The sequence below is a fragment of the Phaenicophaeus curvirostris genome, chromosome 20 (genome assembly GCF_032191515.1).
Source record: "Phaenicophaeus curvirostris isolate KB17595 chromosome 20, BPBGC_Pcur_1.0, whole genome shotgun sequence".
Taxonomy (NCBI): domain Eukaryota; kingdom Metazoa; phylum Chordata; class Aves; order Cuculiformes; family Cuculidae; genus Phaenicophaeus; species Phaenicophaeus curvirostris.
Window position 1 is genome coordinate 13,167,320 of NC_091411.1, and position 20,014 is coordinate 13,187,333.

Consider the following 20,014-nt stretch of genomic DNA (forward strand, 5'->3'; position numbering starts at 1 on the left):
CCCAGCATCTCTTCTAAGAAAATGTAAGGCTTCTAGGGATGATACAAACTGTATTGTATTGAGAGAAGGCTCTAACTGAGTGATTATCTGTTCTTTGCTATGAGTAATTGGAACTAAAACAGGATGAAATCTCAACATGTCAAAATAACATTTGTCGCTTTATTAAAGGAATACAATATTACAGGGGTAATTAATATATTAAAAAAACCTAGTTTCAGTTATATACAACACATGCTACATCCCACGTCAGTTTAATGCACACCATACTGTTGTAAAGAAGCGATGAGGTAATAAGGGAGAAGTGTGCAAGCACACACGCACAAACACACAATAAGTGTCTCTATAGGCTTACTGGAAAATGTATTGAACTTGTAGAGCCTTTTGCTCTCCTTCTCATGTGCATCCTTTAACTTCAATTTCGTAGTAGTTGCTGTTTTGAAATGGGTGTAGTAACAGTTTGCTTTAGACACCTACCTCAGAATAGTAGAAATATCCTAATCAGCATTTCATAGTTGTGACTGACTCTAAATATAGATGAGTAAATCTGTTTAATAATTTGACTGTAATATGTTAGAATTGCAAAATGCGGTAAATATAATTTTATAACTTTTTGCTACAGTAACTTCTTTATATAATTTTCATCTCCTGGCTAAAGATATTAAATAGTTTATATATCGGTATCCATCATTTGCCTGCAAAGTTGGATAGTCCCTTTAATTTATATCCAGCCATTTCTGATTACAGAGGCTACACAGCAGGTAATGACTGAAGTCAGGTACAAAATACTGTGATGGTTGCTGTGTAGTACAAGATGTTGGCTGTATAGCATGCTACATCTGTTGTAAATCTGGATTAATTTCCATGTACAAGTAGCTACCTCATTTTGGTAAAGAAAATCATCAGTGTTTTTAATATAAAATATTTTAATTGAATATGAAGTCTCATTTATAGGAGCAGATTATTAAAATGCTTTTCACAACAGTAATGGTTTGAGTATCTGCTCTTTAAATGAAATTATATAGCACTAACTTTATTCATGGCAGTTAACAAAGATTAAATTAGACTAATCACACTAATGTACATTTACCAGCTACACAGTTCAAAGGATATGATTTCCTGTGTCATATGATTGATCATAATAATAATAAAACTCTTGCTGTACAGTTTGTAATATTTCCTGTATTTGAGAATATTTATACATAATATAACATACAAAAATATTTAAATGTTATGGCAGTATTTTTACCATTCAAACTTAATTTACAGGGAATAAAAACCAGAACGTTTATCTACAGTTCATTTAAACTGCCAGTTCTAAAAGGCATATTGGTACTCTATATATATATATATAGAGAGAGAGAGCTACTTTTAGTACCAAGAGTTGTTCTGAATGTTATGTCATTTCAGTTCCTTTTTTTATTCAGCTTTTTTTTTTTTCCTGGAATGATTTTTGAAAATACAATATACAAGCCCTCATACCTTAGCAGTAAATGTACAATATCTTACATTCCTCATTTCTGGAAATATAATTCCAGGTAATTTCATCATAGCTTTATGCAATTTTTAGAACAGGAAAGCAAACCAAGAGAATTGTTTCAGTGGAACGTGTTGGGGTTAGGTCTTATCATCATAACAACTTTCTTTAGTGAATATGATCCCCCCCTGAATTCAGCCCAGTAAACACCGTCCTGGTACCGGCTACGGTAGTGTCCTCCACGATACCAGACTCCATTGAGGTTTGAATGAGCACATGCGTTGTACCACCATCCTCCCTTCTGGTAATGAGCACAATTACCTGCAAAAGAAACCTCCAATTCAGTCTTAGGAGTCAAATCAAAAATCGCACAGCAAGCAACCAAAGCACAAAGCCATTGTTAGGTTTTTTTAAACTGTGCATTTAGCACGCAGATGCCATGTGATACAAAGTGAATTTAGACTTCTCCAGCAACCAGCTCTGTCATTAGGTTCTGCAGATGGACTCATTAGTGTTGCTCTTCCTTGCTGGAAAACTTATTTGCATTACTGTTTCAAATAACCTCCCCATAGCATGTTTTACAGTCCCTTGTTTAGTGCAAATGGTAAATAATTCAGTGAGAATTTTTGTTTCAGTGTTAGTGCACAAAAGGCTTGACACGAGTTTGTGCTTTCCGAGTTACTGACAGATCTCTGAATGTTGTTTTTGTGTGTGTGTGACCATAAGTACTTTTCTTTTTTTAAAGAAAGAAGCAAGGGTGCAGGCAAAAAAGGCAAGGGGACAGAAAGGGACCTTGTACCTGTGTAGACATCATGGTCCCGGTCCAGCGTGGTGAACTGTTTGCCATTGTGCCAAGTGAAGGAATCTCCCGCGTTGCCATTGTAGCGTCCCAGTCTCAACTTGTAATACTCGCTTTCAGGCTCCACTCTGAAGCTAGCATACTCAGCAAACACTTTGCGACCTGACCAGTCTTCCATGGTTATGAGCAGTTTGTAGTTGCCTTGATTTGTTAACCAATAAATATTTTCTAATCCGAGCCAGTATTCTCCATCTATATTACCAAATCCTTGCTGTAAAGAAAGCAAGAGAAGCATGTTAATATCACGCATCCATTGTAGTGGTAGATTTGAGCGTATTCTTAAGTAGAATACCACAGTAACTTATTTTATGGAGCCTTCCTCCTCCAGAAGGGTAAGCACACAGCTCCTTTTCAAGTAAGCTGTTGTCCAGGCTCTAAAATCACCCTTTAAATTAGCTTTACCAATAATTTTTAGAGGGTGGAAAACTGCTCCCTTGTCCTAACCTTGTATGTCTCCCAGTTCCTGAAAAAGTTGACAGACCCATCCAGCCGCCTCTGAATGACTGTCCAGCCGCCGGGGTCGTGCCGTTGATCACACCAGACCTGCATCAGCCGGTTCGTGTTTTCTGGTTTCACAAGATAGATGGAGCTTGTGTCATGGCCATCTTCTAACGCTTGCAGACAGTCTCGCCAGGGCCCTGTGCCAAAACAGAAGGACTCTGCTTCAAAAAGCAAATGAGCATTTCTTTAATGCAGGGGGTGTTTGCATTGGTAGCTTGTTACGGTAGATTTGCTTCTGCTGAGTACCGTGTGTGTTTTATCTCTTAGTGAACAAACAGTGCGCACCAAGTCTTTTCTACCTGGTGTTTCTGGAACATTTCACAGTGATTTTCTGGTAAAGGTAGATGTCTAAAATTCATTTTATTTAAGGCATCTGCACTTTATAACATTGATTATAATGTTATATGAACTAAATATGAACAACTCCCTAGATAAGTATTAATAATTTCCTTTAGAAAAGAGAATGGTAGGTTTGACTTTGTTTCTGTCTCTGAGATTCAGTTTTTTAGATCCCAAGCAGCAGCATAAATCAAGAACGTAGGTGTTACTGTTGTCACCTTAATAAATGATGACAGAAAATAGAAATTACAATGTGTAACATGCAGTGTCCACTTCTACAGAGAGAAATTTTAGATAAATGACAAGACTTTTAAAATACTTCTCATTCACAGGAATTACAGACAATGCTCTGCTATTTTCAGGAGGAGAATGTATTTTTTTTCTATGAGTTTAGGAGAGTCCATAAAAAGCTGACTTGTTCTGAAAGTATGTTACATTGATGACTTTTAAAGAAACTGTCTCCCAGGGGAAGATAGATTCCATTGTAGCAAGTCTGAGAAACTTCAATGTAAGCAGTTTTGGAATCTGTGAGTGAACTCCCCCTGATACTTTGCTGCTGTCCTCGTGCTGCCTGAGCAGAAGAGTGAAGCCTGTGAGACTCCTCAGGGTTAGAGACCCTCAACTGAATCCCCCCACACCCACACACTGAAGGAGTAGGGCTTCTCAGATCCTCTCCTGAGGACTTTCTGAAGTGTATGTTGCTACCAAGAGTAATTTCTCTTTTAAATTTTTTCAGTTCACCTGCGCTTTTCAATAATTCACTATCCAGCACTGGCAATGGTGGAGCTACCCTCATACTCAGTAAATGAGTTAGGAGTAAGTCAGTTTTATAGAAATTTATAGAAACAACCTCACTGTTTTAGGAGATGGGTTCTTTTGATGCTTTTAACTTGATAATACAGAAGTCAGTGTACCAGGACACAATACAAAGTTTTGGCCTGTGGCCGTGCTGTTTTGTTCTTGATTCCTTAGTCATAGTCACAGACTGTACCTGGAGGGCTGCCTCTGAGACCCTCCTCCGTTTTTGTTCAGGTTAACTTTTTTGGATTTCTGGCAACGCAGATGTAGGTGCAGTGTTCTCCGACACAGTCGTATGGCTTATTATGAGAGGCAGAAGAAGACAAATAATGAATGCTGATAATTTAAGTCACCCTTGTTTATTTTATCACTGTGTGTATGTAGTGGGAGTTACTAAAAACAAGAAAGAACATCTCAGTTCAAAGTCATTATTGAAGAAACTCCTAATATAGTCAACCACAGATCTTTGATCTTGTCTTCATAAAAAATATAGAGCAGTATATGATGTAGTGTTTGCAGCTTTCTAATCTTGCATGTGGCAACTGCGCAATTCTTTTCTCTGAAAGTGCCTTAAGATCAAGATAAACACTTATAAATACTTCATAGCAGAGTTTGCTACTACTTTTCCACAATGGGTGTTTTTTTGGCAGATAACAACTTCCTGAATTTTGACTAAAGTGTGTGGTCTGAGATTTGTCATCTGGCATCAGAAGTGAAAGGGAACACACTGCAGGTGACTGGGCCCAGCACAGATCCCTGTTATGACACCATGGGTAACTCTGCCTAATGAAAAAGATAATTAAGGAATTTTTACATTTTGTTTATGTGATGTTCTTTCTTTACACTTTGTAGCAGCTTAATTTAAACACTTTTAGTAAATAATCCGTTCAGGGCTTTCTGGAAATGCATACGGACTGCCTGTCGACCAGAACTCCATCTGCATAGGCACTGAGATCTGCAGAGATCTCTAATAGTGATGCAGAATTGGTATTACAAAACCCAGGTTGATTCTTATTTAAGGTGATTAGATGATGGTACATACAGCCTATTTTCAATCAATTAGCGGAAGTTGATTTTTTTTTTTTATTTTGCAATGTCATGTTTGCCACCTCTTGTTCCTGATGCTGTAAGACACAATTTACGATTGTAGGATACAATTGTAGTTATTTTGAACAATCTCCAGTGTTGACATTGTTTGGTGACTTACTGGCTATTTACTGATTTTATTTTTTTTTAAATTTTTCTTATTTTTTTTGTAGAATCTTGGTGTTGTTTACATGTCCAGTATTTCACAGACAGAATTAAATTTACCCAAATTATTCCTTCAGGCGTGAATAGAAAACAAGAATAGACTAGTAAAATTGTGAAGTAAACAATTTATGGATAAAACTGCAAATTCTTGGAGTCAAAACCAAGTGTTTCTTACATTCTCCTTTATTTTTACAAAACACTAGCAATAGGAACCTTGGGATGTTTTTTATGCCTCAGTCTAAAATAAGACTTTCTGGGAAATGCATGGATCAAAGCATGACACCAGTCCTCAGAGAGGAATTACCTTGTCTGTTGTAATTTTAGAGATACACACTTCATTTTTGTTTAGCCTGGAGAAGAGGAGGCTGAGGGGAGACCTCATTGCTCTCTACAACTACCTGAAAGGACGTTGTAGAGAGGAGGATGCTGGCCTCTTCTCCCAAGTGACAGAGGACAGGACAAGAGGGAATGGCCTCAAGCTCCGCCAGGGGAGGTTTAGGCTGGACATTAGGAAAAAATTTTTCACAGAAAGGGTCATTGGGCACTGGAACAGGCTGCCCAGGGAGGTGGTTGATTCACCTTCCCTGGAGGTGTTTAAGGCACGGGTGGACGAGGTGCTAAGGGGCATGGGTTAGTGTTTGATAGGAATGGTTGGACTCGATGATCCGATGGGTCTCTTCCAGCCTGGTTATTCTATGATTCTATGATTTTATATTCAATGAAGATGCCTGCATTTTAAAATGCATCCTTTCATTATCCTTTCTCTAGAACATTCTACCATGAGTCTGGTGTTCTTTAATTTATCTGCATAATGTTGTTATGATTTACTGCAAATGTTATTATGCAGTCATCAGCTCTTCTCCTCTTACAGGCAACAGACTGTGGTGGCTCTGAAATACAACCACTTCAAATATTCCTACTAAATTGTTAACAAGACACTGTTCTTCTGTGCCTTGCCTGACACGTTATCTTTTGTTATTTGGCCAGTCATTTTTCCTTATCTTTGTGAATATGGAGAAAATAGTCATTTGTACATTTAAATCACACTGCACAGTAAGTCTGTAATAGCAGGTAAGGAAAGACGCTTCAAACATGAAAAAGAAATTGTTCTAAATGACTGTCTTATGTTAGATCATAGTCACAATAATGTTCTGTTCTGAAGTACCTTCCTTTGAGTATGAGTGTAAGGGCCTGGTATCCTACTACTGCATAAAGCGAGCACTGCTCTGGAGACTGTAAATTGTAAGTTATGAAATAGCTTGTTTCAAAAATATGTAGAAAAAATGAGCATTTTATTTTATGATAATTGATGTGTATTGAACTCTGTCAGCTGCTTAAATTCATTTCTGTGGCAGTTCTTATGCACTCCAATTCGGATTCCTGTTTTTGTGCTGCGTTAAATGTGACTGCGCCAGTCATATCACTGGTGGGCCAGCAGCAACAGATGCATGTGACATGGGAAGCAGTGTAGGCGGTCTTGATCATGAAGCAATAGAGGCCACAATTATTAAGAAAGGAAAGTGAAAAGCAAAACAAAGAAAATAAACTTAAACATAACAGACTTCAGCAAATTCGGAGAGTGTGCAGAGAAAGTGCTTTGGACAGTTGGTCCAAGTGAAGAGTTTACAAGTTTGTTAAGAGTCTCTGAGGACATGGCAAGTGCCCTGTGTGAGGTACAGAGCAGATACATATTCCAGAACAACAAGCTTGTAATAACTTCATAAATGTTTACACAAAAAGTGTCAAACCCCTTCATATGTCATGCATTATAGCAGCTTGGTCTGCGGCACGGGTAAATAAAAAACAGGTGATTGCCTCCTGATGAGTTGGGTTTTTCTGCAGCTCTTTTATCACATGCATCTCATACAAATGGTGGTTCTGTCTTGGCAAAGTAACATGAAAAAAGTCTGTGGGGCTCGTTTGCCTGAATCTTCTAGACATGCAGAATTCAATTTTGCTTTCTTTCTGTGCTTGCACTACAACATGTATATTAAAAATACACAAGCTAGATATAAAGACCACATCAAATCTGAGAAATTAAATTAGTTCAAAATAATTCATTTGCATTTATTTTGCTAAATAAATAGTCTGCATTTTTGATATTAGAATTAAAATGTTGCCCACTGCATATTAGCATAAACTAATGTAGACATATCAATAATATTACTTACCAGATGGTTTATCAGTTGAAGTCGGAATGCTAGTAACTGCAGGCATGGTTGGTAAGGTAGGTGGCAGAACCTTTAAGTTCTGATCACTCTGAATCTCATTAGTAGATATCTGGTTAATGATGCGATTGTAAGTAGGAGGCTGGTACACTTTATTTGGTGGCTGTGGAGTTTGTGGCAGTGGCTTTACAGATGGCATTCTTTGACAGTGTTCCTCCAGCTGGGCAATTATTATTGACTGATTATTGGCAATTGACATCAAATGTTGGTATTTGTGCTCCAAGTCTTTGTATTTATTTGCAAGCTGCAACATATCTGCAGTTTGGTTCAAAATCTTATTCTCAAGTTGAGAAAGTTCTAAGGCGTTGTCACGTTTTCGGATAATTTCATGTAGTAACTGCATATAGAGTTGTGTGACACGAGAATTCATATTTCTGCTCTCTTTTCTTAAGAGTTTCACCTCATTAACAATTCCGCCATCTACCTCTACCAGTTGCTGCAGAGTTTCTATTTGTCTCTTTTGTTTAAGAAGTTCATTGTTAAGTAACTGTAATTCTTGTTTATTTACCCTGTTTTCAAGTAGAACGTCAGGCTCCTTAGAATTAACACAAATAGCACCCGTCACTCTTTGCTGAGGTACGATAAAAGTGTAAGTGCATTTGTCCTGTGTGTCACTGGAACGCTTGTATCTGTTCAGATAAATGAATTCTTGTTCCGTTTCCTCATCATTGCCTTCAAATTCTTGTGTTTGGCTTGCAGTAGCTCCCACAACAGCTATTAGCATTAAACAGATGAATCTTGTCATCATGATCCTCTAGTTCTAGTCAAATTTTCTTCTGCAGAGAACGTGTCAAAATCTGTTTTAAAATATATTTAACAGTAAGTAACAAATAGGAAATCAATGCAAACTTACAACTGATGATCTGTGGTAGAACTTAGAAAACACTACCTAGTAACTAGTATATCTGTGCACAAATGAGGTATTTTCTTGTCCAGCATGAACTTCTGTTGGCTAAAGGAGACATCATGGGAAATAGTTGTATCGTTCTATGGCCAGACGGTGGTCACTAGTTACTAGTTTATCTAAATCCTGCCAAGAACCACAAGAAATTAAGTAATAAATACTGGGATTTGAAGAGCCCTTTCTTCAGGAATTACCACAAGTTTCCAAGATAGGTTTTTTCATTTGAATACGAATTACATTTTCATTTCTTACGGTTACAAACATAACCTTTAAATGCAAACAGAATGTAAGTTAATATGTGCTGGTAGAAGTTCTAAAAATATCAATTAGCAATATTTCATAACTGCATGTTTAATGCTAAGGTGAAATGGAACCATTTTACTTCAGTCAGCAGTCCTGAACCTCATAGTTCAAAAAAAAAAAAAAAAAAAGAGAATGCCTTATTCTACATTAGTCTTTAATAATTGTAAGTTAAAAACTTACTGCACAAATATCATAGGCAGTAAAATCGGGCGGGGGGGAGGGTGGAGTTTCAGACTAGTAGAATTTATAACTAGAATATTTATTGCAACTCTCACTGGAGACATTGTCTTTACACTCAGCCTACAACTACCTGAAGGGAGGTTGTGGAGAGGAGGGAGCTGGCCTCTTCTCCCAAGTGACAGGGGACAGGACAAGAGGCAATGGCCTCAAGCTCTGGCAGGGGAGGTTCAGGCTCAACATAAGGAAAAAATTCTTCACTGAAAGGGTCATCAGGCAATGGAACAGTCTGGAACGGCCTGCCCAGGGAGGTGGTTGACTCGCCTTCCCTGGAGGTGTTTAAGGTGCGGGTGGATGAGGTACTGAGGGGCATGGTTTAGAGATCAGTGGGAATGGTTGGACTCAATGATCCAGTGGGTCTCTTCCAACCTGGTGATTCTATGATTTCACTTCATGGTGTCTTCTCCGAGGGGGAAAGAAACATGCATGTGTATGTGTGATGGTATTAAAATCAGCCTCCAGCGTTCATTGCCAAACTGCAACAGAGCCCTCTGGTGAAATCACGCTGCCTTAATTCTCAGAGTAGACTCATGTTCAAGGTGGAAATGTGAAGCCATCACTGTGTTTTAAAAAAGAGTCGCTACCAAAACTTTATAGGCAGCAGTCTTCTCGGAAACATGAACTTTGCATTGTCGCTTCTGCCAGGAATGCCATTGTCACAGATCACTCTTAGAGCTGCAAGAACAGCACTTGATACCATGAATTTCTGACAGCTTTTTGTTGTTGCATATTCCTAGGCATGTGTATATATAACCTAGTTTTCTTAGCATAAATAAAATGGAAGGAAAACCACAGTACGGAGCCTTTCCAGTGTAAGGAGCCTGTGTGATGCTTTTTAAAACCAGGGTGGTGTTACCATCACATTTTTCTTTGCTTGTAAAACATTTCACATGGAATAACTGTTCAGTGTTTAAACAGCTGTCACCTTACGGCTTGGTCATATGTAGTGCAGCGACATTTTTTAAATTACATGAAATGATGATGGTAGCAGCTGTGAGGAGCTGGAATGGATCCAACTGGGTGAGGACACCCACCATGAATGGCTAGAGGCTGGCTGGCTGACACAGTATATGGGGAGCAGCAGAAGGGGCTGGGGTAGTTTTCACCTCCAGAATAGAAGGTAAAGGAAAGATCTTACTGCTGTCTTCAGCTACTTAATGGGTGTTGGTAGAGAAGACTGGATTCTTTGGAAGTGCAGAGTGAAAGGGTAATGGTCAATGGACACAAATTGCCTCAGGAAAAATTCACTTTGGGTTTTAGCAAAAACCTGTTTCCCAGTGAAGGTGACCAAGGATTGAAGCAGTGACCCAAAGAGGTGGTGGAATCCTCATTCCTGGAAATACCTAATGTTTTGACTCAAGCAAGGCTCTGAACAGCCTTATCTCATGCTGAAATTAGCCTGCCTTTGCAAGGTGACGGTGCGATCCCATCCAGTCTCAGTTGTTGTGTAATTCCAGGCAGCTGCTGACTTCTAAGAAACTTTTTTGTTAGAATTTCAATGTGTGCTTAATTAGTTCTTCATACTGAAAAGAGATATGGTTGTCAGTCACATTTTTCTGCTGTTTTGAAATAAAACATACAACTACCTGTAAATGATTCAAACAAACGTGACCAGGACTTGATGGATCCTACAGGTTTTGTATATAATTTTTTTGCCTCAGTTTATTTGGAATAAACTAATTTTCATTTTGCAAATGGAAATTAATTATGCTTTATAGAATTTGTCAAGGGTCTTTGAAACTCGTCAGATAAAAGTTTAGTGTTTGACATAGTTTCTGTAAGTAAAGGAATGTTATTTGGAGCCCTGGAAAACAGGGAACATAAATTCACCCCAGACAGCTTTAACTTGCATAATAAGCATTTGCACAGCAAGTCACACTTGGAAACTCTGGCAGTTTTCCAGGCCTCATATTTCTACACAGATGGACTGTTTTTGCAAATGTCTCCTGCATATAGGTGTAAAAAGGGTTTTATTTCACTATTTGCATTGAAATATACACACACACTGAAAAGAAACTAATTTTTTCCTTAGGGTTCACTTGTGTCTTTGTTACAGCACCTCCCGTCTTTGAGCGCAGGGGCTGGGTGTCCTGTCATTATCCTCATGCACACTGACAAAACTTCAGCAAACAAGCACACAAATGAAAAACAGGAGCAGTGGAAGAGGCACGCTTAAAAAGAAAGTTAAGTGTCATTTTAATTAGAGATCAAACAGAACTTCTACAAATAGCATGGAAGTTTGAAGTAATTTAATCTCTAGATTCTGGCTGTTCAAGTTTTGTGTATTTTTAAATGCACTTTTCAGGGTAGTTGAGTTGGGACCAGCTTGCCCATGTGCAGATGTACCTAAATACAGTTTTGTGTATGTTTGCCCTATCTGGCAGTACATATCGCTTTATATTACATGTCACTTTATTCAGGCACAATAACATTTGTTTTCTGTCTCTCTTTTGCCAGTATAACCACATCCGTATAAAAACTTTTGGTGGCACTGCTGTGGGTTATAATCACAGTATTTTTCATACTCTAAACAAGCGTAAGTGCTTTAGTTAAAATTTCAGTTTATAGACCAAGTGTTGGCCTATCTGTGTATATAAGTGGAAGTAGGGAATAATAAGTTGCTTTGTTTGCTCAACTGAGGAAGTTCCCATGATATGGTGAAAAAAAGAGGAAGCAAACTTTCTAAAAGGGATATCGGATGTTTTGCCATTTGATTGCTTTTTTCCTGTCCCTCAAAGAGATCACCACTGTAAAGTGAAGGAGATTCCCTGTGTGACCTGTTACACTGAAACAGGAGTGCTCAGTTAAGCTATCCAAATAAAACAGGTTTCTCCATTTATGTTATTGTATCTTTGGGTAACTACTGTTTTTTACAACAGACTGCTACCATTTTCTCTCATTGTCACTCAGCCTCCCTAAAAAGGCTTCCAGAGTGTTACATCCCTTAGAAATTTGATTCCAGAATTTGGGAGGTTATTTTTTATTGTTTCACTCTGTTTTCTCTATATGGTTTTATTTATGTGTCATATTTTCTTTCTTTTTTTTCATAATGAGTGACTGGACAGGCAAGGTCCAGCACTGACAGCTGATTCCCATCCCTGTAGGCTGCTCTTGCTTGAGGGCTGATAGAACAGAGGCTGAGTCATTAGGCATGTGTGCAGAGCTGATGTGCCCAAACTGAGTGCAACACCAGAATTAAGCTGATACTGCAGAACCTTTTAGAATTACCCAGATGGGTGAACACATACCCCTGGTCGTATAGCACTGATATTTTCTGACGTTTCCCTACATAGTTGTCTTGAAGGAAAAAGTGGCAGCAATATCCTACACACAGATGAGTTTGTTTTGCTATGTTAAATTGCTGTTACAAGATTTGGTCCTGTGGATTAATCAGTTCCTGTGTGCTGGCAATATTTGATATAACGAGGTCCGCAATCATTTGATGGGCTGGCTTTTCTTGCCTGCTGTACAGGCTCTGGGACCTTTAGCGCAGTTGCTCCAGCAGGCACAGGAATGAAGGCACCTTCACCAGAGGTGACGTGTCAGCTCTTACAGCATTCATTCTTGAAAAGCTAAACTGGTTTATTTGGTAGTGAATTCATGCATAGTTTGATCATTGCTCGTTCTGAAGAAGTGGTGTGAAGAATTAGCAACAAGCTTTCACTGTTTCTTTAGCACTTTTATCTTTGATATTAAAAGGGGGCTTTCGATTAGTGCAGTTTCACATTTTAATGGAATTGTAAAGGCAAATGGAGCAAGGGTGTTAAAAATGTACAATCTTATAAAAAGATCAGAGGTTTTGGTTATTGTTAAAAAACCTTCGTTTTGCTTCTGCAGAGTCCTTTGACAGTCTGTGGTTGCAGACTTGCAGTTAGCTGGCATGTTCCAGGCACCAGGCCAGTAACATGATCTGCATTTCTCAACACTGTTGTGATAAAGATAGATAAGCATGGATTTCCTGAATCTGTTTTCTTCATTACTCCCTGCCCCTTTTCTCAGAGCTTATGTTCTGTTCTTACAGTCTCTCCCAAACATTAGCTTGCATGGAATTATATTAATCCATCCTCTCAGTTATTCAGGGAGGCTCCATGGTTAATGTGATTTATTAATTTTTGCTCTTTATAAGCAGCAGGACTTCCACTTACTGTACTTCTTCTAACTCATGTAGTTTGATTTTTAGATGAAGAGTACTGCTGTGATAAACCTGAATGCTTTTTTTGGTTTTTTTGCAATTTTGTAAAAGCAAACAGCAATTCACAGTGAAAATAAGGCACTGTAATATGCATGCCACACGTACTGGGAAAAGCTTTAAACCTATTTGAAGTTTTAAAGTAAATATCATAGGGGATAGGGAAGGGCTGACATGGAATAGCATGCAGTTTCGGCTATGAAAACATGATGTAAAACCAAGCTGAAAAATTTAACTCTAAACTAATGGGGGAATGACTTGGGGTTTATTGCCGCCAGTTCTTGATTCATTGTAAGCAGTGCCGGAGTGACCAAAACCAAGGGATTGCCTTGGGTACATGTGTCGCTGTGCATTCCGTACCTAGCTTTTCTGTCCATCTTAGACCGTGGTGAAGTTCGGTTCATTCTTAAAAGGGAAAACGTCTTTCACTGAGGGAAGTGATGACGAAAGCAACGCTTCAGAATGAGCGTCTTCATTAGCTCTTGGAGAACTTTTGTTTTGAAATACTATCAAGTGCCACAAAAGACTTCAAAAGATCTGCTGTCTTTTGCTGCCATGTAACTTTTTTAAAGTTTCGGCAGAAGGTAGCATTTGTAGTTACAAGAAGTACAAATTTTCCTTCTGGGCTACCAGGAATTTTAGTCACGTTGCTTGCAGATCGTTCTTTGTGCTTTACTGAAGTTCTGTCATGGATGCGGAATGTAATTATTGAGAGAGCGCAACTGCTTTTGTTGTCGCTTCCCAAGAGCGGCCTCACCTTATTCTCGGTTAATCCAATCGTTAGTAGCGAAGCGCTCGCCCCGCGCACCGGCCGGAGCGGCCCTGGGGGCGTCACGTTTCGATCAATGTGACTCGTTTTGCCCCAGAAACGCAGCGGCGAGGGCGCCGGGCGAACGTGCGGGGCTCGCACAAAGGCGCTGCCGTTCCTGCAAGCTCTTTCACGCGTTCCTTCTCTCGCTCCGCCACCGCCCACGGCCGCTGCCGCGTCTCCCGGGCGCCCGGCGGGTGTCGCGGGGCAGAGGCGCCCCGGCTCCGCTCGCTGCTCTCCCGGGAGCGGCGGCCCCCGCCCCGCGCCCCCCCCCGCGCCCCGCGCCTTACCCGCTGCGCTCGGCGCTCCGCTGCCCGCGGCTGCTCGCAGGGTCCGGCGCTGCCCGGCGCGGCCGGGGCGGGCGGGGCCGCGGGGCGGGGCGGGACCCGGAGGGCCGGGGGGCTGATCCGGCGCAGCCCGCCCTGGGAACCCGCTGCGCTCCGGTCGTTAGTTACCGCGTCTGCGTGTAAGATGCCTTCTTGAACGAATATAAAATCTGGTTTTAAGATGTGTTTGTACCTTGCTGGCAGTCCTGCAAAGAAATTACCAAAATTCAGGCAGAAGTTGCGCGGAGCTTCGCCGCCGCTCTCTGTGTCACGGGCACCGCGGGGCTGGGTGGTGTGAGCGCCGGCCGGGAGTCCCCGGTGGCCGTTCGGAGCCGAGCGGCTTCTCGGGGCCCTGGTGACTTACAGAGCTCCGGGGGAGAGTCCCTACCCAGACTGCTGCTCGAGTTGTGTGTTTCGTTTTCGTTTAAAAAGGAGCGGGTTTGGATTCTTTGCCACTGTAGAACAACGCGCGTTTCTGTTTATGCCCTGGAGCACCAAGGTTCTGGGAAATACAGGATTTCCCAAAGATAAAGTTCTTTATTTAGAACCACATTTATAAACTATTCATAACCACTTTTAAGCTCTTTAACGTGTACTCTAAGCTCCATTGATTTTAGGGCCCTTAAATAACTGTAGTTAAATGTCTAAAAATTTTACCTGATGAAAGAGGCCAAATAGTGCGTTCTCATGTGGTGTTTGAGTCATTAGCGTTCTCTTACAGATAATCCTCTTATATATCAGAATATTTGAAAGATCAAAGATAGCCAAACCCTATTGGTTCGATCCTTCTCTTTTCTGATTAAGAAACAATGTACGAATACACAGAACAACTTGTGATTGAGTGCCAAGTGCTTTTTTGTCTTTATAAAGCTGTCTAAATAGCCTGTTCCTGGAAACTTTTGCTTATCAGTCAGTCCAAACTGTGCATGGCAAAGCTTTCTTATTTCTTATGTCTGTTGCAGTTTTATCTAGAGGGAAAAATAAAGTTGTGCCAACGTGATGCGTTATGGGGAGCTTTTATTTGGATGTGTCAAGTGTTCGTAGGATGTCTGAATTGTTCACATAACACTTGGTGTTTGCCCTTTGGGAAGGACTGAGGAGAAAATGGAATTAGCCTTCATATGGGCGTTCTGCTTGGGCCAAATGGGAATGCCTTTCCCTTGGATTTGTAATACTATGAAGTGGAGTTCATTGCTTTTGTTAAAGGCTTTAGGCTGCATGATATGATTTTCAGAACATTTCATAGTCGTTCCGTTTGCTTTTCTGAGAATCTCAGAGATCAGCTGTATTTAAATCCATGACTGAAGAATAACAGATCCTACTAATAGTAGGAATCCAATAGCTAGTTATTTCTGGCTGTGAAAGCTGACGGTTGTCTTCACTGGGGTAGTTCAGTTAGGAAGGAGTGGTCTAATGTCAGGCTTGGCTTTGGGAACTGGTGAGAATGCTGTAAAACAGCTGGTCGGGGATGTTGTCTTTCAGGCAGTGATCAGAAGCTCAAAGTAAACAAAACAGATGAGAATGTGCCAGGCTTAAAAAGGCAAACTTTGAGGAATCAAATGGATTAGTTTTTTGGACAGCATGCAATTCGATTGCTGAATTCATTCATCACAGGGTCTTTTGAAACCAAAAATTTAAAAAGAAAAGTGCGCATGGAGGAATAGCGGGAAAAAAAAACCCCAGTAAACAGATAGATACAGAGAGAAACATAAAGAAAAACACCACCCAGCCTCAAACACAGAAGTGTTTGTACAAGATGTGTCTCAGGAAACCCGTGAACCACAGCTCACTGCTGACGGGAAACTCCATCTGGAAGACAACTGCTACACTTTTGCCTTGTTCCTGTATTCGGTTTCAAAGCATTCCCTACTTTCTGACACTGGATAACACATGTTTGAAAATGTTGAAATTAATCACTATTGCAATATTTGATCTTCTGTAATATGTTTTTCCCAATTAATTGTGAAAGCATTAGGAAATAGTTGGGATTTAGGGAAAATGGAAAAACAATTGGCTGTACTCTTGAGAAAGCCTGTTCTGTTCAGAGGGAGAGCTTTGCTAGGAAGCTTCAGAATTTTTTAGACTCATTCCATGGATAAGAGGATGATTTGCACCAATCAGAGGTGATTTGGGGCATAAATTCCAGCATATAGTTCCAGTTGAACTAGTGATAACTTTTTCTTTCACATACTACTGTTTTGTTTTGAAAGTTGCTGGGTTTACAGTGGGCTTATTTATCTGTTTTTCTGTATTAGGCTTTGCTACAGTGACAAAGGTGGAATGATTCGTTTAAATGATACATTAGGGTGAGGTTATTCAGGAAACACCACGAGATTGTTTCCTTCTTTTAGTTTTCAGATGGCTCAGTACGATGCAGTGATAATATTTTATTTCTTTCATTAAATAGACAAGAGGAATCGCTGGAAGTGAGTTAGTGGAGGTGAACGGTGTCTTTGGTAGTCCAGGTGATAGTGACTTTCTGAGATGTCTCCGCCACGTACAGGCAGGAGTGAGTGGTCTTGCGAATTTGCAGCCCTACTTCTAAAAGATTCTCTTTTGAGGACATCAGTGCGCTCAAGTGAAGCAGAGGCAACTTCATTAGATCAGCGACAGTCTGTGTGCATGAGGTGCAACGTGAGATTAGGCTGCTCAGTCAAGGGTTTGATATTTCAAAAGGTAAGAAATAATGTCTTTTAAGAGTTCTTTTGTTTTCTCTGAAACACGTTAAGTCAGCTGTCAAACCAAAAAGTGAGCTCTCCAAAATTGTATTACTTTCCTTTTCTTTAAAATTTGTGAGGTTTTAGCTATGCTGAAATGTCACTGCAGAAGCACTAGTATTTCCATCTGTCGCTAGCGAGCATTTGGTAGAAGGTGCTCGTTCATATTGAGTTACTGTTATGTTCTTTGTATTTGTAATTCCAAATAGTGATGTTACCCATTAGTCTAGTTTGAAGTCTCTTTTGAGAACAGGACTCTGTACAAATAAACACAGCCATGGCAGACCTGAGAAACCATGGGGATGTTAATACAGGTTGAGAAGGCTAGCAGGGTCTGTGACACTTGCAGAAATTGTACTGCTGTGACTGAAAGCAGTGCCACTTCCGTACCTTCTTTCACAGAAAGACTATTTCTTTTCCATTATTTCTAAGAAAACCCCTCAAAACTATATAGAACAACATTAAATATGAAAAATGAGGTGCAGTTTAAACGTTTATGTAAGCAGAGTGTTCTGCTTGAGGTAAATGTTTTAGTGTTGAGTTTTGGATTAGCAAATTACAGTTATTCTTCTGATTAGCAAAGGAAGGTTGGTAAAATTAAAACTTCTCTTCCATACTGCTCAGTGAATTAAACTCAGTTCACAAATATGCTGGGGAAGAGTAAAAACACATTTTAAACTAATTCATTTTTTGGTGAAAAATAAATAATTTGCTTCAATATGTAAAAGAATTGAAGAGTTAGATTGAACAGCTTGAGACACATGTACTTCTGTTGTGCTTTGGCTTGGTTCTTAATCTTTGTTCTAATGACTCAGGGCACAAAACAGATCTGACTGGGAAAGAAAAATGTAAGCATTAAGCAATCAATTTTGTTGACAGAGCTGTAATAAGGAACAGGCCATTATCACAGATTTGGACCAGGGGAAAAACTAATTCTTTCTGAACTCCTCCAAGAACTAGAATGTTCACAGCTTCCAATTTACTAGCTTTCTCAGAAAAAGAATTTAATGAAAAAAAATTGATTTTTTTTTTTCTGTTTTACACGCCTGCTGGATCTTCAGGAAGTAGGAAGGAAGCAAGCTACTACATGGCCTGGAAAGGATTTATTGTGTTTTAAGAGTGAAACTACTGTTTCTAGAGTTTCCTAAAGGCTGATTTACTTATTAAAAATACTTAATTCCAGAGGTAATAAAAGACAAGTAAGCAGCTTTTCTTCCACTAACGACTTGGCAAGGGATGTGGGCTTCAGGCAGGAATGTCTGCTGGCTGTGTATTTCCTCATTTGCTATAGCTGTTACTGGTGGGACAGTTCTAACTGGGAGTGAGGGCAGGCCTGGATACGTGACACACTTTATGTGGCCTTAGTAAGACCAGGGACAGTTTGATGAACCACCCAAGTGAGTAGCTCAAGGAGGCTCCCTTGATTTGACCTGTCTTTTTTTTTATGTCGGTCTCTGTTAAATGTTGGTTTTCACTGATACTGGTTACAGCTTTTGTGTAGCAAAATGCGTGCCCTTTATTACAAGATAATGAATTCTTATTCTTTGACTCCAAAAGCGGAGAAGGAGGGTTGGTGTGGGATTGGGTTCTGACTAACCTTAACCTCTAGAGCGTAAGGGGTAGGCTGTATTTGATTTCCTTCTTATTCTTATATGATGTATTTGCTATTAGTGTAAGTGTTGGTTGTAACAAATCTTTCAATACTTAATGGAAATGTTGTCTTTTGCAAAATTATAGTTATAAACTGATTTTAGATTGCATTCTGACAGAGGTAACATACTACAACCATTTTTACTTTTGTTTTCTTTTTTTAATTTTTTTTTATTTATTAATTGTACATAATACCAGTTGTTGTTTGCAGTTAGACCTTCTTCTTTCAACATTCACTCCAATTGTCAGGGGTTTGGGTTTGATTAATGGAGGTAATTTGTAAATTGGATTCATGCTGTGTGTAGGGGTCCCATTGACGCAGTTTTTGAACCCATGGAGTACATTTCCCTGAGGGAACTCACAGTTTTACTCAGGTGACTGCTGCCTACACTGAAAACTTACTGATGTAGTTATTCAAGGGAATGTCTCAGTTTAGATGTGATCACTCTTGAGGAATGCTGGGCCCGTAATAGATGATCTGTTCCAGAGTAAATACTCCAAAATAGTTTGTCTGTGCTTTCCAGGTATAGAAAAACCCAGAATGGCAGTGTGGCCCTCCAGTAGAGTTTTCTGATTCTGAAACCAGAAAAGGGAGAATTTGCTGTTTATGTAGTAAGCAAATACGGGATTATTGTTATGAGAAGGGGTTAGTTCGATTCAGTTAAGAAACTACATATAATCTAGAAAACAGCCCAGTGTCTTTGGGGTTCTAGTTGATACATTCCTTTTTCAAGTCAAAAAACACTGCAGGCTTGTACAGATTACAGCTTCAGCGTGAAAGCAGTTTTGGTCCATATTTTCATGTCAGGCTATTTCTAGCCACTTCCATTCTAGCAACCATCATTAAAATGCTTTAAAGGTATTTAAATAATTATTTACGGCTCTAATTGATACATGTTTTATTTATTTAAGTAAGGTGTCTATTTTAAAAATATCCATTTTCACTTTACTTATATGAAATTTCTATAAGGAGAATTCTCTTCCTGATGCTTTTTTAAGATGCTTCGTATTGCTATCTTTGGAAGACAGGAGTCGTGTGGTTTGAAGCTGTAATTGTTTTCCCTTTTGTGTAGATAAGTGTTCATAGAGCAACAAAACCACCACCGACAAAATAACTGACAAATACAGAAAATTTATCTTGCCATTCATCCTTGTATTGAAAAAATCACGTTCCAGAAAGCAATCAGTTTAGCTTCTTCCCCTCTTAGTGGCTTCCTAGCAACATCATTACAGGCATCGCTGCTACCTGTGTGCTTTGAAAAAGCTGTTGTGGTACTGTGAGCGTTGCACTCTCGCTAGGCTGACACTGTGCCAGGAGAGATGCTGGAGAATGGCAGGAATAGCTGCTTGGAAATTTGAATCTGTATTAGTAAAAGCTATGCGTAACTTTAACTGAGAAAGTTTTTTGTCTGTTTGACTGCACCTCATTA

The 20,014-nt window shown here is 39.6% G+C and overlaps 2 protein-coding genes across 7 annotated transcripts in view; one reads left to right on the top strand and one right to left on the bottom strand.

Annotated features, from left to right (window-relative positions):
* RALGPS1 (Ral GEF with PH domain and SH3 binding motif 1) overlaps positions 1-20,014 on the top strand; it is a 76,416-nt gene that overhangs the window by 21,496 nt on the left and 34,906 nt on the right. The window lies entirely within an intron of this gene.
* ANGPTL2 (angiopoietin like 2) lies at positions 140-14,248 on the bottom strand. The gene is made up of 5 exons (XM_069873461.1): positions 14,182-14,248; positions 7,394-8,247; positions 2,778-2,971; positions 2,274-2,544; positions 140-1,795 (listed from the first exon to the last, which is right to left on the bottom strand). Exons 2-5 carry the CDS (start codon positions 8,196-8,198, stop codon positions 1,596-1,598), a joined length of 1,470 nt encoding a protein of 489 aa, XP_069729562.1. The 5' UTR covers positions 8,199-8,247; positions 14,182-14,248; the 3' UTR covers positions 140-1,595.

What these genes read in the sequence shown, in the direction of transcription:
- ANGPTL2 (XM_069873461.1), bottom strand. Translation starts at nt 8,198, where the DNA reads ATGATGACAAGATTCATCTGTTTAATGCTAATAGCTGTTGTGGGAGCT. An exon ending in TTCAACTGATAAACCATCTG is followed by an intron (nt 2,972 to 7,393) that starts GTAAGTAATATT and finishes GTTTTGGCACAG; the next exon opens with GGCCCTGGCGAGACTGTCTG. An exon ending in GGAACTGGGAGACATACAAG is followed by an intron (nt 2,545 to 2,777) that starts GTTAGGACAAGG and finishes CTTTCTTTACAG; the next exon opens with CAAGGATTTGGTAATATAGA.